A 14,329-nucleotide genomic window follows, 5' to 3' on the forward strand; every position below is an offset into this window, starting at 1 on the left:
ATGCTTTGCTCTGTATTAAAATCACTAGAATATTGGTCCAACCTTCTTTGCGAGATTGTAATCTTTGAAGGCAGGCGCTGTGCAATTTCGTCTTTTTTCTCCTTGCACTGTGTCTGAGACATAAGTAGATGCTCAATGCATTTGTAAACAGAAACTGAACGGAGAGTTCCCACTTGAGTGCTTTCGATCAAAAATAAGAAACACAGCCAAACTGGATTCAACTAGTAAATTAGAACTTAATTCACTTGTATTGCAAAGGGAGGGAATGACAGCTCATTCAAACTGTTGGAGGTGCTTCAGAGCTGTTGTGTAAAACCACATTTCTGCTTTTCTATGAAATTGCAATGCCTTTAGGAATTTAATGCAACTGCACCTGGTCAAGATCTGACCCTCAGCTTCCCGGTTCGCTTTCATTGCATTCTGTCCCACTTGTGTTTACGGGGCCCTTGACCTTCAAGCACTCTCTTCATTTCCACTCTTCTCCCCCTTTCCACTTGGTGTCGGGAACTGATTAGGTGACCTCCGAGAGATACAGGCAGGAAGCCCTCTCGGTATTACGCTTCTTCATGTCTTCGCTTAGGTAAGAAGACCCGAGTTACGATTCCAAACAACTTCTCTCCCAGGGCCTGATGAGTTCAACGATAATCCCAAGTGTATTAAAAATAATATAGTGGCCAATGCACAGATTTTAAAATTTTGCCCTTTTTTTTTTTTTTTTTTTAAATCTGGAAAAGGAATGCTGTGCTCTGTGAGTAATCCACGCGTGGAGAGTGGGCAGCTCACCGGGCAATGCGGCCACGGGCATTTTTAGTCGCAGGCTCTTTTATATCCGTCACTGAATCCCTTTGCGTTAATTGTTTTGGTCCAGGCAAGAGCAACATTAAAAACTCATTGAGCTTTGTTCAGAGAGCATTTATTGAACAAATATTTAGTCCTTCTAAGTGCCAGGCACTTCATATGCACTTTTAAATCTATAACTTACAATAGCCTACTGTGGTAGGTTCCACTATTATCTCCACGTTACGCGTGAAGAGACAGAATTAGAGAATTTCAGTGACTTGCCCGTGGTAACACAAGTGGTAGGTGGCTAACCTACGATTTGTTAGATGAATAGCTCGGGAGAGTTCATTTGTCAGCCTCCGCAAGACCGCAAGCTCCTTAAAGGTGCCTGAAGTGGATTGCTCAGCTCACCCTCTCAGCATCTCCTTACTCTCCTCCTTGGGCTTTGAAGGGTGGTGTGTAGACAATACTGTGAGGTGGCTGAGGACCCCAGTGTGAATCCTGCCTGGGTGTGAATCCCAGTTTCTCTTCTACAACAGCGTTCACACATCCTCAATACTTTGCTCCCTTGCCTCCTATTTCTCTGTAGCACTTGGGACCTGACATTACATATTTTTACTTCTTTTCGTCTGAGCCCCCCACTGGAATCAGCTGCCTGAGGACAGTGACTGTGTAGATCTTGTTTTTCAACAACAAATCCTCAGCCTCTAGAGCAGTACCTGACAGGCAGTAGACATTTCATAAAATATCTACTGAGTGAATGAATGAAAGGAGATGCATTTTGCTTATTGTTTGTGCCTGAAGCAGTAATTTTCAGATACAATTAATGGATTGAAGGAACCTCACTTTTTTCTTGGTTCGCCTTCAATCTTCTTTTACATTTTTATTTAATGCGAGCTACTGTAGCACATACAATGTGCCAAGCTCCACTATAAGTCCTTTACAAATACTGACTCATTTTACTCTCACAACAACCCTATGGGGTAGGTAAAATCAAGCTCAGGGAGTCTGGTCATGTTCCCAACCATTACACCATGCTGCTTCCTGGCTAAATCCCATAAAATGTCATCTCCATGGAGTTTAATGCTCCAAAGAGGGGTCTTCACTCTCTCCTATAGAATGCCCTTCCATCTTGTCCAGCGTTCCCTCTTCTCTACCCAGATTAAAGAAGAAAATAAATAAGTTGTTTTAGTTCATTCCATTATGCCTGTCCTTCTTTGGAACAGCAATGCCCACTGTTAGTGAAGCTTCTCTCAGGCCACCTTCAAGGACAGACAAGTGGTGTGATCCCCATTGGCCACTGGACAACTGACATGGTCTAGGTCTACCTTTTTTCTTTCTCATGTTTGTCTCCTTCCTGTTTTTCTGGGGCTTTGGGATCCCTGCCACAGCCCTTCCCTTCCAGCCTGGACAGGGGAGTTTAGTGGTCTACAGAGGGTGCAAAAACTGCCTTTTAAGCCTGACACTTAAAAAGAAGTCCACTTTTATAAACAATTCCTTTTCTTGCATTTAGTCATTTGGTCCTTTCCTGTCCTTTTACAATTTTTCTCACAAATACACAAGCATCCTCAGAGCCTTGCGTCACTGATATAGCACAGTCTCCACCCAGGAGCCAATAGTCACGAACACAGACACCTGGGAATCAGTCCCAACTTCGTCACTAAGGAACAATCTGCCTGGGGGCAAGTCATTCAATATGACCGGGACTTGGTTTCCTCAGGTGAGAGGCTGAGCAGGTATTTTAAGGTCCTTTCCAGCTCTAAATTGTGATTTTCTTGAATGCTATAAAGAAGAGAAAGTGCTCAGATATCTGGACTTCTTTACTCTCCCTACTGATTGCAGTGTCACTCCAAGGGAGTCACTGTTCTTTCCTAACCGGGAATGAGCTTCTCCAAGCTGAAGGATGACAGCTGCTGGGGATGGCAATAGGTGAGAACCTAGTTACTGACAGGATCCCTCCCCTACTTCCCTGTAAATATTCAGGGGAGCTAATGAGTCAAACTGATATTTTAGCCCTCTGGTTTATATAATAAACTAATACAAGATAAATTTATTTAAAATAAAGCAGTAAAAATCCTCCCTCCTTCATTTAGGAAGAATGCAGCGGCCACCTTGCTTTCTGAAACTGCATACAACCTAGTAACAGAGCATGGGTCAATACAAGGGGACTGCATCCCTCTTACCCCTTGCAGTTCTTTGGATATCTACCCATCCCAAACAGCAAGAGCTATCTTGTATGCACTGGATTTTGTCACTTCAAAGGGGGCCCAATATATTCCTAAACAACAGACTAGTTATTGGTCCCCACTTGTAGACAGAAAGCATGAGGCATGGGGCAGGAGGTCACTCTAATGAGGGAGGAAAATGTAGGCCACTAGGATTGTGGGTGTTACATTCCTGAAGGACCTGATTCCCTCCTTTCTAAAACATTTAAATATAAAGGTGCTCAGCTGGGAAATGCCTGTTGAGAGCCCTAACCTGACCCATGCAGGACTGACCTCTCACCCGCATTCTTGTTTGGCCTGGTCCAGTTTAATGAACATCAACTGAGCATTACTATGTATGTCCGGTACATTTGTTATGTAGACCAGAGGGCTAAAATATCAGTTTTACTCATTACAACTATGTCCAGGTGCTGAGTGCTTCATGCTTAGGAAATAAAGATGAAGGTGACAAAGATCTTAATCTTGAGTGAGAGAGACGATCTAGTTAATTGACAATTTTACAGGGTGTAATGGGAGCAGAGAAGAGTTAAATTAACAATGTAGCCCAGACCGAGAATGTCATAAAAGGTTTTTCCAAGGAGTACATCTTAAGGAATGAATAGGAGTAACCCTTCTGAAGAAAGGCAGCGGTCTTGGTGCAGAAAGGAGATGGTGTTTCTGGCACAGAATGGCTAAATTCTCAGGAATTCTGGTGCCTCTTCCTGGGAAGGGAGATGATATATCTTGGCTTACCTTGCAGTTTAGTGAGGATAATTTAACTGAGTCCTGGTGAAACAAATGTGGTCTAAATTAAGTGATGCACTTCTAGGCCCGGCAACACAACATCCTGTGTTCTAAGCTCCGCTCTATCCTGCTCTGATGGCAGCCCTCAGAGAACTCCGAGATGGGAGAGGCACATGAACGAAGAAGGCTGGATCCCTGAGTCACTGACTGGAGGAGAGCTGCCTGACCTCCACTGGAATTAGCATGAGTGAGAAAATAATTTAATACTGTTAAGGCCCTGAAATTTTGTAGCTGTTTGTTATAACAGCTAGAGCTCATTACCTGACTATAGAGTGTGCCAGGCTAAGGAGGAATAATAAGAAAGATCCAAATGACTTGTTGTCACTTCAAAATTTATATACTCCAAATTCCCCAAGTTTTTCACCTTAAGGCCTATCACTCTTTCATCCTTCCCTATTCCCCAGTGGCACCAACATTTCTCCTGAAAAATAAGTGATGTTTTACACTGATCTAAGTGAGCATATCTGCTTATCTCAGAACCATGAGACATTTACAGAAAAGAATGGAGCTTGAAAGGACTCTAGGACCACTGCAGCTTGTCTCGCCAAGGACCAGACCTACGTAAAGCAGAACATCCTATGCCCTCAGTTAGACTGTGGGTCCCAGTGTGTATTAACTTTACATTCGATCCCCCATGCTAATGGTGTGTATATATTTGTGAGATTCTGTTTGTGAGTATATCTTTAACTAGAGGTCCACAGAGTAGTAGGTCTACACTGGGTGGCACGAAGTTTAAGACACCAGGTGATGAAAAGAAAGAAACAGAAGTAAAATCAATGAGGGTAGATGGAGGGTGAGTGATGGCATGGGAGTATGAAAAGTTACCCTGTCAGAAAGTACCCCGAGAGCATCTGTGCCTCTAGCCCACATTCTGTCACTGCCCTTTTGAAATATAGCAGAAGAAATAGGAATAAGTTTCTATCATTTTTCTAAGTGACAGGGAGATAAGACTGAACCTTCCTTTCTAGATTCTTAAAGAAATTACATTGGTTGTACCCCTTTCCCCTAAAGCTTGCACACATCTTCACCAACCGTCAAGACTAGAATTAAATGCCATCTGAATTTTAAGGGCCTTGGAAGAGCCAGAGTCTTTAAGAACAGAGTCCTGAACAGGGAGCCATATGAGATAACGTCACGTTCAGCATACTCCTTTTGAACTCTGAAATAATTTGTCATCCCATTGTATTAAGACTTTCATTTCTGGAGCTATTCTCTTTCCCTGTGACACAGGGGTAGCCAAGTGACAGTTATGACCACATGTGGTCCCCAATACTTTGCTTTATTAATAAAGTGTTTGGGAACAAAGTCGGTAATTTTTGAGGGGCAGGGCTTGTGCTCTCCAGTTTGCCAGTTCCCACCGCTCCATGCTGTCTTGCCTTTAATAATGTTAAAGTTCTCCGTCCCTGCCAATGAGTTTCTATGTCCTTGCTCACAAACTTTTTTTTGAGTCAACTGTTGTCTTTACCTATTTGCTCTGATCAGATCTAAAGTTAAATAGCCCCTTTTTCTTTCTCACTTTGTTAGCTTTTTAAAAATGTGTTTTCTTTGCTAACATCCTTAAAGTCTTGGCCAACAGACTGAACAATTAACTTCCCTAATGTAGACGGAAATGCGCTATTTTCAGTAATGAGGCATCAACCAAGAATAAAAATGTTTTTAAAATTTGTAGTGTTCTATGGGATTACTTATTTGTGTGACTTACTTAGTCCAGTGGTGTTCGATCATGAAGACTTATGTGCAACTGACAAATATCTAATATGTCTAATTTCTGTAGCACTGTATCATAGTGTGCTATGATAGATATCACTCTACAGACCAGAGGCATGTGCCTCTTTTTTGAGTGATATCAAATGTGGCTTCTAAATTATCTAAATATGAATATCACAGTCCCATGAAGATGGCCCACAGATATAAAAGACACTTTTGTTGTTGCTGTTGTTAATAAGTTATTATATTTTAACCACAAATGTTGACATGGAAAGTAGACTGTATAGTGGTAAACCTCCGAGACTGTCCCAATGATCCCACCTCCTGGGATTCCCATTCCTGTGAAAACAACTCCTATTGTGGGGGGACTGGGTCTGGTGACCTATTCTAATAAGTAGAATACAGCCAAAGATGGGATGTTTTCATTGCAGGAAGAAAACTGTTTTCCCTTTTTCTGTCTTTGTTTAAATTGTATCTATATGAGAAGATGGCTGTTAGCTGAACCTATTATGGTAATTATTTCACAACATACGTAAATCAAACAATCTTCCTGTACACCTTATGCTTACACAATGATGTGTGTCAATTATTTCTCAATAAAACTAGAAAGAAGAGAGTAAAAGAAAGGATGGGATGTTGTAAAAAGACCGTGACTTCCACCTTGTGGGCACTTTCTTGTCCTCCCATGTGCTCGTGCTGCTGAAGCCAGATGCTTGTTGTAGATACTTTAAGAGGGGCCCACGTGACAGTGAACTGAGGGAGGCCTTCAGCCAGTGGCTTGTGAGGTACTGAGGCATCGGCCCAAAGACCCTCAATGAATGGAATCCTGCCTACAGCCACACGTGTGACCTAGAAAGTGGTTCCTTTCCACTTGAGTCTTGAGATGACCGTAGCTCTGCTAGAGACCCAGAGCCGGAGAGCCCAGCTAAGCTGCACCCAGCCTCCTGACCCACAGATACTCTGAGATAACAAATGTCCTTGTTATATACCACTGAGATTTGGGAGTAATTTGTTATATAGCTATAGATAACAAACATAGAAGCTTGTTTTTCTATTGGAATAACAGATAACTCTTTCTTTTTAAACCAATATCTCAAACTGAGGATGGGAATGGGGGTAATTTAATCCAATCAGAGGTGGTCAGTGCGAGTCGGTGAAAAAATAATTAAAACTATGTAGCCCAACATAAATTGGTTAAATTGAACTGAACTTAAAAATAAAGGCAGCTAAAATGCACATGTTCATTATGCAGTAAAGTAAAAGTAGAGTAGCAATGAACAAAACAAAAGATGCCAGGAACTGTGCTATGATCAAGAATCCCATGATGACACCATTCAGTAGCCCTCAAATATTTTTGAATTTGAGGTGTGAGGAACTGCAACATTTCACTGGGCAGAAGGAACAGGCAAGGAGAGAGGCAGGAAGATATTCAGATACCGTGGAAACCAGAAGAAGACAATGTTGACAGGTGACAAGAGTAACAGAATTTACCAAAGCTAAAGTCAGGTGAAGGTGAAAAGGGGCTTATGAATCTCTGCTCTGCTGGTCATGGGTGACCTTAGCCTTGCTTGTGTGGTGTGGCAGCAAAGGAACTAGTTACATCCAAGTAGATGGACAGATGAGTGGGAGCAAGGGAAAGGGGGATAGCAGGAAGACAATTACTTGCGAACAAGTATTTAGACAACTACTAAATAATTCCAAAAGATATTATGGAATAGGAGAATATCAGAAAAGGAAATATTGAAAATTGAAGTGAGCATGTGATGAGGTCAAACTTGCTAATATGCTGAAAGACATTTTCAATTCAGGATGAGAGGTCTCAAGAGAGAAGATCAATGTGGGCCTTGCCATGAAGTCTGCAAACCTTTAAAATGAATATCTTTTGAATTCCTGACCTCCAGTTGTTACATTGTCAGGGGACAAAAGAGATTATGTCCTTTTAAAAGGATTTTAGAAGATCATCCAAAGACTTGGCCACAGAGAATTTTTATCTGGTAAAAGGTAAATTACCCGTTGCAAATAAATAATCAGATAATTTCCCTGTGTGAAAGGGACAGAAAAAGCACAGTATGCTTACAGTTTCTAAGAGAGTAAAAAAATAAGTCATCTTCTCATTGAACTTTTGGTATGTTTCCTTTTCTAAAAGTGAGAAGGGTGTGCCTGGCCGGCGTGAGTCAGTGATAGAGCGTCGGCCGGAGCACTGAAGGGTTCGATTCTGGTCCAGGGCAAGTACCTGGGTGCAGGTTCGATCCCCGGCCCCAGTCAGGCGCACGCAGGAGGCAAACAGTTGATGTGTCTCTCGCACATCAATGTTTCTCTCTCTCTCCCTCTCCCTCTGCCCCTCCCTCTCTTCCACTCCCTAAAAAAATCAATGGAAAAAATATCAAGTGAGGATTAACAACAACAATAAAAATGAGAAGGGTGAAATCCGATCTTCAGAAGTCCAGGGAAACTTGTAGACCTAAAGACTGAGTTGGGGTTGGCGAAGGAAGTGGGTGCTGGGTGGACATTGAAATGAAGAGTTGCTACTAAAGGTTGAGCTTTGCTAAAGGCAGAGGGAAAGAATGGGGGGGCATTAATGTGATTACTCTTCTAAAGATGTCTATGCTTAGAATCTACTGAACGTGTTCTACGTGTTGATGCATCCAGGGCACCTGAGAACATGCAGACCTTTGCAGTGGTGAATGTTGCAATAGGAAAAGGGCATATTACAGAAAAACCATTCTTTCCAAGGGAATACACTTTTGTCTTTGAAACTTGAAGCAACAGATACACATAAAGCATGGAAAACATGCTTTGAAGTGTGCTTACAGATCGAGATTGCACTTAGGAAACCCCCTCTTCTCTGGGAACAATCTCCCCAGCTCTGAAACACAGTATGTGAATGAAGGGTCTCAGGTAGCAATTACAGAATATTTTTCCTGACAGATAAAGAACACAAATATTCTGAAGGCCCAAACTACATAAACAAAACGAAGAGACGTTCTGTCCATTCTCTGGCCCTGCAAAGTTAGACTGAATGCAAATAAATGTGCTGGCAGTAAAATTACACTATTAACCATCTGAAGATTGGGCTCATTACCTAAGGAAGCAAAGCATCAATCTGTAGCACTATAACATTCTGTCTGTGCTGCCTGAACACGTGTTTGGATGTTTTTATATATTTTCTGTTCATTTGGATGCATAGTAAGCACTTTGCATCAGCCTCTTGATAGAAGCTTAATTTTGTATTGTTTTTGTTATATTGTTTTTCTCTGATGGGAATGATATTCTGTCTTAAAAGTAAACACTCCATTTATTCTCCAAATAATTCTGAGTTCAAGTTCTCATTATCAAATGGCTGGATAAGCTTACAGATATACTTTAAAATTGAGGCGCTCTTTGATATTAAAAAATTGTACTTGAACATGTGAGGAAAATATTCATTCATTCAATCAATCACTCATTCTTTCATTCTTTTAATGTGTAAGCACAGGGGAAAATTCAAGAATAGATATGACATTGTTTCTGCCCTAGGGATGCTCATGATAATATTATTAGTACCTTCAGACAGAACAAGCAGAGAACTATCAGATCTCAGAGGGAAGAGAGAGCAGTGTATTTCTTTATTCCACAAATATTTCGGCCACCTACTAGGTGCCAGGCACTGTTCTAGGGAATGGGTAACATAGAAGACAGTCATGGTCCTCGACCTTGCGAACCTTGCATCCTAGGGGAGGCATGGGAAATAAGAAAGAAAAAAAGGAACTAGTACTATAACTTCGGGTAGCCATCAGCGCTATGGAGAAAAAACTAAAAGTAGGGCAATACGAAGGACAGTGCTAATGAGCGAGGAGTGTGACTTTGAGATCATGAAGGCCTTTGTGGGAGGTGACAGCTGAGTAGAGATTCGAAAATATATGGAAGCAAGTGAATGAAGATCTGAAGGAAAGGCTTTCCAGGCAGAGCCCAATATGGAAAGACCTTGAGGCAAAAATGAGCTTGGCAAGTTTTGGAAAAAAAAAAAAATCATATGACTAGAGAGCAGGAAAAGGGGACAGTGAGGGATGAGGTCACAGATAAGGGAAGGGGCCAGATTCTATTGACTCTTCTGTAGGCCACTGGAGATTTTTTATTTTTTTTAATGTATGTTTTTATTGACTTTAGAGAGAGAGAAAGGAGATGGAGAGAGAGAAACATTGATCGGCTGCCTCCTGCATGCTCCCCACTGGGGCTCGAGCCTGCACCCTGGGCATGTGCCCTGGAAGGGAATCCAACCGGCGACCTCTTGGTGTGTGGGGCGACGCTCAACCAACTGAGCCACACCAGCCAGGGCTGGCCATTGGGTGTGGGATGTGGCATGATCTGACATACATTTTGGAAGGGTTGTTTTGGACACTGTCCGGAAATTCAGTTGTAGAGTGGTAAGAAAGGTACCTAGGACAGAGATTTGGCATCTGTGTCCTGCCCAGGCTAGAGAGGACCAAGGAGAAATGGCACAAGTCGTCTAACCTAGAGGTGACAGATGAGACTCTAAGAAAACTGTGTGATTAAACTCCTTTGTGTGCTTGACTCTCCTTGAATTTGCAAAATTGTGTTAAGTTTCTATCTGTAGCAACCCAGTTTACTGTCACTTGGCAAACCTCATCAGATCCCTTCCTTAGAAACAGTGGTTAATATTTATCTTTCCCATTCTGCTACCCTGCCTCAAATCCCCCCCACCCAGAATTTTTTCCCAGCTGGATGACCCAACTTCAACTTTCCCTCCTTCTCATTCCGATCGCACACTCCTCCAGAGTTAACTGACCTAGAGCATTCTAGTCATGTCTGTTCCCCGGTGCTTACAGAATACATTTCAAATTCCTTAGCCTGACACCAACTGACCCAGCCTGCTTTTTCTGCTTTATCTCCGACTCCACTCTCCAATTGTTTTAATCACATTGGATTTTTTTGGGTCTTTTAAAAAAAATTATTTGTCAAGTTGTGCTGAAAAAAAATAACAAACCTAAAATTTACCACCCTAACCATTTTTAAGTGTACAGTTTAGTGGCATTAAGTACATTCACACTGTGGTGCAAATCCCATCGGATTTTAAATCACACTGTATCACTGTTTCCCTAATGCTTGGGGCAATTCGTTGTCTTGACCATACCTGTATTTATATGGTTCCTGCTGGCCCCTGAAATGCCTTTCCCTTTCATTACCAATTAAAATCCTGCCTATCTTGAAGAGCAGTGCTCAGATCCTACCTCTTGCTTTAGGCTCCCATGAACCAGAAGGTCAACTCTGTTGCTAGGTAACATACAGCTTACAAAATGCATCTGAACTGGGAAGATTCATACATGAACTATAAATACCTGATGGGGATGCATACTTTGGACTCCCCAAGTGATGACCCTTGTAATTATGCAGGTCCCTTGTCCCTGGAAGCTGAGCCTCTGGAGTTGTTGTAAGAGATATTGCAACTGAGCGAATGGCTTCTAATCCAGAAACATTCCCGAATCCTCACCCACGTAGGGCGAGGGTAATAAAGCGCTGCTTACCTTTGGAAGGAGCTGGATTGCCTGTAGGATTCTTTGCCTGTGTCCAGAATTAAGGATCCCAATTTCCAATAAATCCTGATCTTCCATAACATTGCTTCCCTAAAACAAAACCAGAGATGTTGTAAGTTAAATCAGGCATTTTTACTATGGATAAATAATGATTTATTTAAAGCAGAGACACATGACCAACATGTGGTCTGAGTTTTACAGGCAAAAACATGGAGTCATTGTTCTGTGAGGGTGGGGTCAGAGGGGGTCACCTATGTTGAAAGTTCTGGGAAAATGTCCTCCCCCTCCCCAATACTCTCATGGTTTACTATTTCTGGTTGGATTCTCTGCACTGGGGATTCATTCCTATGACTTAAAACTTTGTCCCTCTGAAAATGTAAATGCTTCTAGGAAGCGTTGCCATTTAGACAATCCATGACCTATACCTTGATGTGAATGAATCAGTTTTGATTTTCCCCCCAGGAAAACAGAGTTTGGGAGGAGGGCTGATGGAGAAATTGCATATCTGAGGCAGGTTAGAAGTGAGAATTAATCTTAAAATAGTGAATACCTGTGTCTTAGAACAATGACTAAGACACAGGTTCCTGCCCACAGCTGTCTTCATTCCCTCTAGTGCAGTGATGGAAACCTATTGTTCAAAGGCAGTTAGAATGATGTCAAATTGCTATGATGGTGACACATTCTTGGGAGCCCCGAGGGGATCAGGGATATATATGTTTTCAGAGGCGATGATGTCCACTCAGATATCTGAAGGGTGGTTAGGACTTAGCATTCCAAAGAGAAAGGACAAAAGAGAAATGACGAGTGATGTCCTGTGGCTGAGAAAGAACAGCGTGTCCTTGGCAGCACTGAGTTCTGGGATAAGTTGAAGAGAGGAGCGCAAGGTAAGGCTGGGAAGGCAAGCAGAGGCCAGACACACAGACATTTCATAGCACCCTGAGGAATTCAGACTTCATCCTGCTCACACTGGAGATCCGTGGACAGATTGTAAGGAGTTACATGATGAGATCCCAAGCTTAGAAAGATCAGTGCTGTTTCTGGGGCTGGGCCTCAGTTTCCCTGCCTATAAAATGATGACATTGAGCTCCATGGTCTCCAAGGACCAGTGTAGTCCTGAAATTCTCTGATTTCAATGATGTTTTAGACCTCTGATTAACATAAAAAATTTGTCTTTTGGAATCTGTAAGCTAGAGTTTCCCTTTAAATTGGAATCTACAGAGGAGTTCAAGACTTCAGATCACTACATTTCTGGACAAATCAAACTCTGTCCTCATAATGTATAGCACAAAAACACTTACGAATAGAAATGACAGAATACCCATTTATGGAGAGCAGTGGGTACTGATGAACACTTAAAGCAAAAGAGAATGAATTGGAAAGGGCAACATGGAGCACGGAGACCCTGAGGAGGCTGCTGCAGTGGTTTTAGAGATGATGTGGGATTAGACTAAGGTAGTGGTCACAGGAAACAGAAAGAAGGAAGGGGATTTGAAAACTATCAATAAGGTTGACTTAGTAAGTGAATGCGTGAAATGATGGAGAAATGCAGAATACACACTGGTTCCAGGCTTGGGCAAGGGGGGGTGACTCATGATGCCTTTTCTCAAGATAATAAAAGAGAAGGGGCCAGTCTAGAGTGTGCAAAGTGAGACTAATGTCCTTCTCCGGACAGGGACAGAATGGATGGAGGCCAACAATTGAATATCAGACTATATTACAAATGGATAAATGACTGGTCTTAGAAAAATGAAAGCCATTAGGAGGGTACCATAGCTAGGGATTTAAAATGGGCATTCAGTGGACAAAAACATTCTACCTACTCCTAGTACCAGTCCTATTCTTGAGCTCCCTGGTGCTCTTGGATGAGGCAGAACGATCCAGGTACACAGCAGCAGGATAATGAAAAGCCTAATGAAAAACAATAATAAAAACAAACAAACAAAACCCCCCCCCCCAAAAAAAACACAAAAACAAATAAAGCCAGTCTTGGCAATACGCCACAGGAAACACTGCTCTCAAGAAACCACTCAGCGCACACAATAGAGCATGGCTGAGAATATAAATGACTTCATTTTGGAAAAAGTGTTATTATTTTCAGAAATGGACTAGTGTGTTATGAGCGGGATATGTGATACAATTCACATTTGACTTTTACTCTTTGAGGGATTTTCCAAAAGGAGTTACCTAGCCCTTAAAACCAAATCAAAACAGAAACAAAAAAAACACACCCCTCTGGTCCTCTATGTTTTAGATCATTACCAGGTTTTCCATGGACTAAATTACCAGCCTCCAGCTTCAGCTCGGAAAATACAGAACCTGGTTTCTTTGTAGAAACCCAAAACACACCAGGATCTTATAGTCTGAATTAGCTACTATCCATAGGTAATCCTGAAAACTTGGTTTCAGTGTTTAAATACTGAAATGTGAAGAATTGGAATTTTAAAGACCACTTTTCTTCCTCTAACCTACCAATATACCACCTTCCCTATCTCCAGTAAGAGAGGAAACTTTTGGAAGAATTGAAAGGAAGTTAGACTTCTCCTTGGGTCAAATTTCCTAGCGTACAGGATAATTACCAAGCATTTTTGAAAAATGAGTCAACATTATGGGGAGCACAATGCAAATGGTAAGGATGTGCCCAAGGGGGGAATGGTACTAATTGTAGAAATGTGAAGAAAAGGATTCACTGTCCCCAATGACGCATGCTGTTAGAAATTTTCTATTTTCTCTCTTATTGTCATATACAGGGGTACAAAAATATCCCGGTGCATCATCTAGCCGGTCTTTTTTTCAAAACGGCACCAGGCATGGAGTCTAAAGACATGGGTCTGAGTCTTGTCTGGGTAAACTTGGCTAAAATGCTATGATTTCAATCAGGTCCAACTTTAGATTAGTATCATTATATAGAAGTATAGACTGCATAATTTGGAATTCCATTTTATTCTTTTAGAACTTGTAACCTAAAGGTACCTTTAAGAAGTAATTATAAAAAAAGTGCAAGAATGCATGATTTGTGGGGGTTTTTGACGAATGCATCTCAGTACTAGGAACTTAAAACTTTTTTTATTAAAAGAAATGATAAAATACCTTATTTTTGTAGTGTCATGGATTCTTACAGCTTTTCAGAGAAAAATTAAATATTTCAAGTCTTACAACTAACCAATTTGTTCTTGGGTAACAGCTGCACCATTAAGGACAATAAATATTTCCATTTTTCTTAGGGAACTGGAATTTTTTCTCACATTATCACTTGTCTTCACTAAATGTCAGGAAATCGAGCCTAACTCATTTTTTTCTTGGTAA

At 41.5% G+C, this 14,329-nt stretch overlaps 1 protein-coding gene across 7 annotated transcripts in view; it reads right to left on the reverse strand.

Moving 5' to 3' along the window:
- The window catches only part of ANKS1B (ankyrin repeat and sterile alpha motif domain containing 1B), a 694,015-nt gene that overhangs the window by 247,620 nt on the left and 432,066 nt on the right, over positions 1 to 14,329 (reverse strand). For all 7 annotated transcript variants that reach the window (XR_013998185.1, XM_081128690.1, XM_081128688.1 and 4 more), the window contains one exon: positions 11,018 to 11,116. Coding sequence is in view for 6 of the 7 variants with exons in the window: in XM_081128690.1 (XP_080984816.1) it covers positions 11,018 to 11,116 (99 nt within the window). In the remaining variant the exon portion in view is untranslated. The remainder of the gene's footprint in view (positions 1 to 11,017; positions 11,117 to 14,329) is intronic.

This window comes from Miniopterus schreibersii (assembly GCF_964146895.1).
Source record: "Miniopterus schreibersii genome assembly, chromosome: 2".
Taxonomy (NCBI): Eukaryota; Metazoa; Chordata; class Mammalia; order Chiroptera; family Miniopteridae; genus Miniopterus; species Miniopterus schreibersii.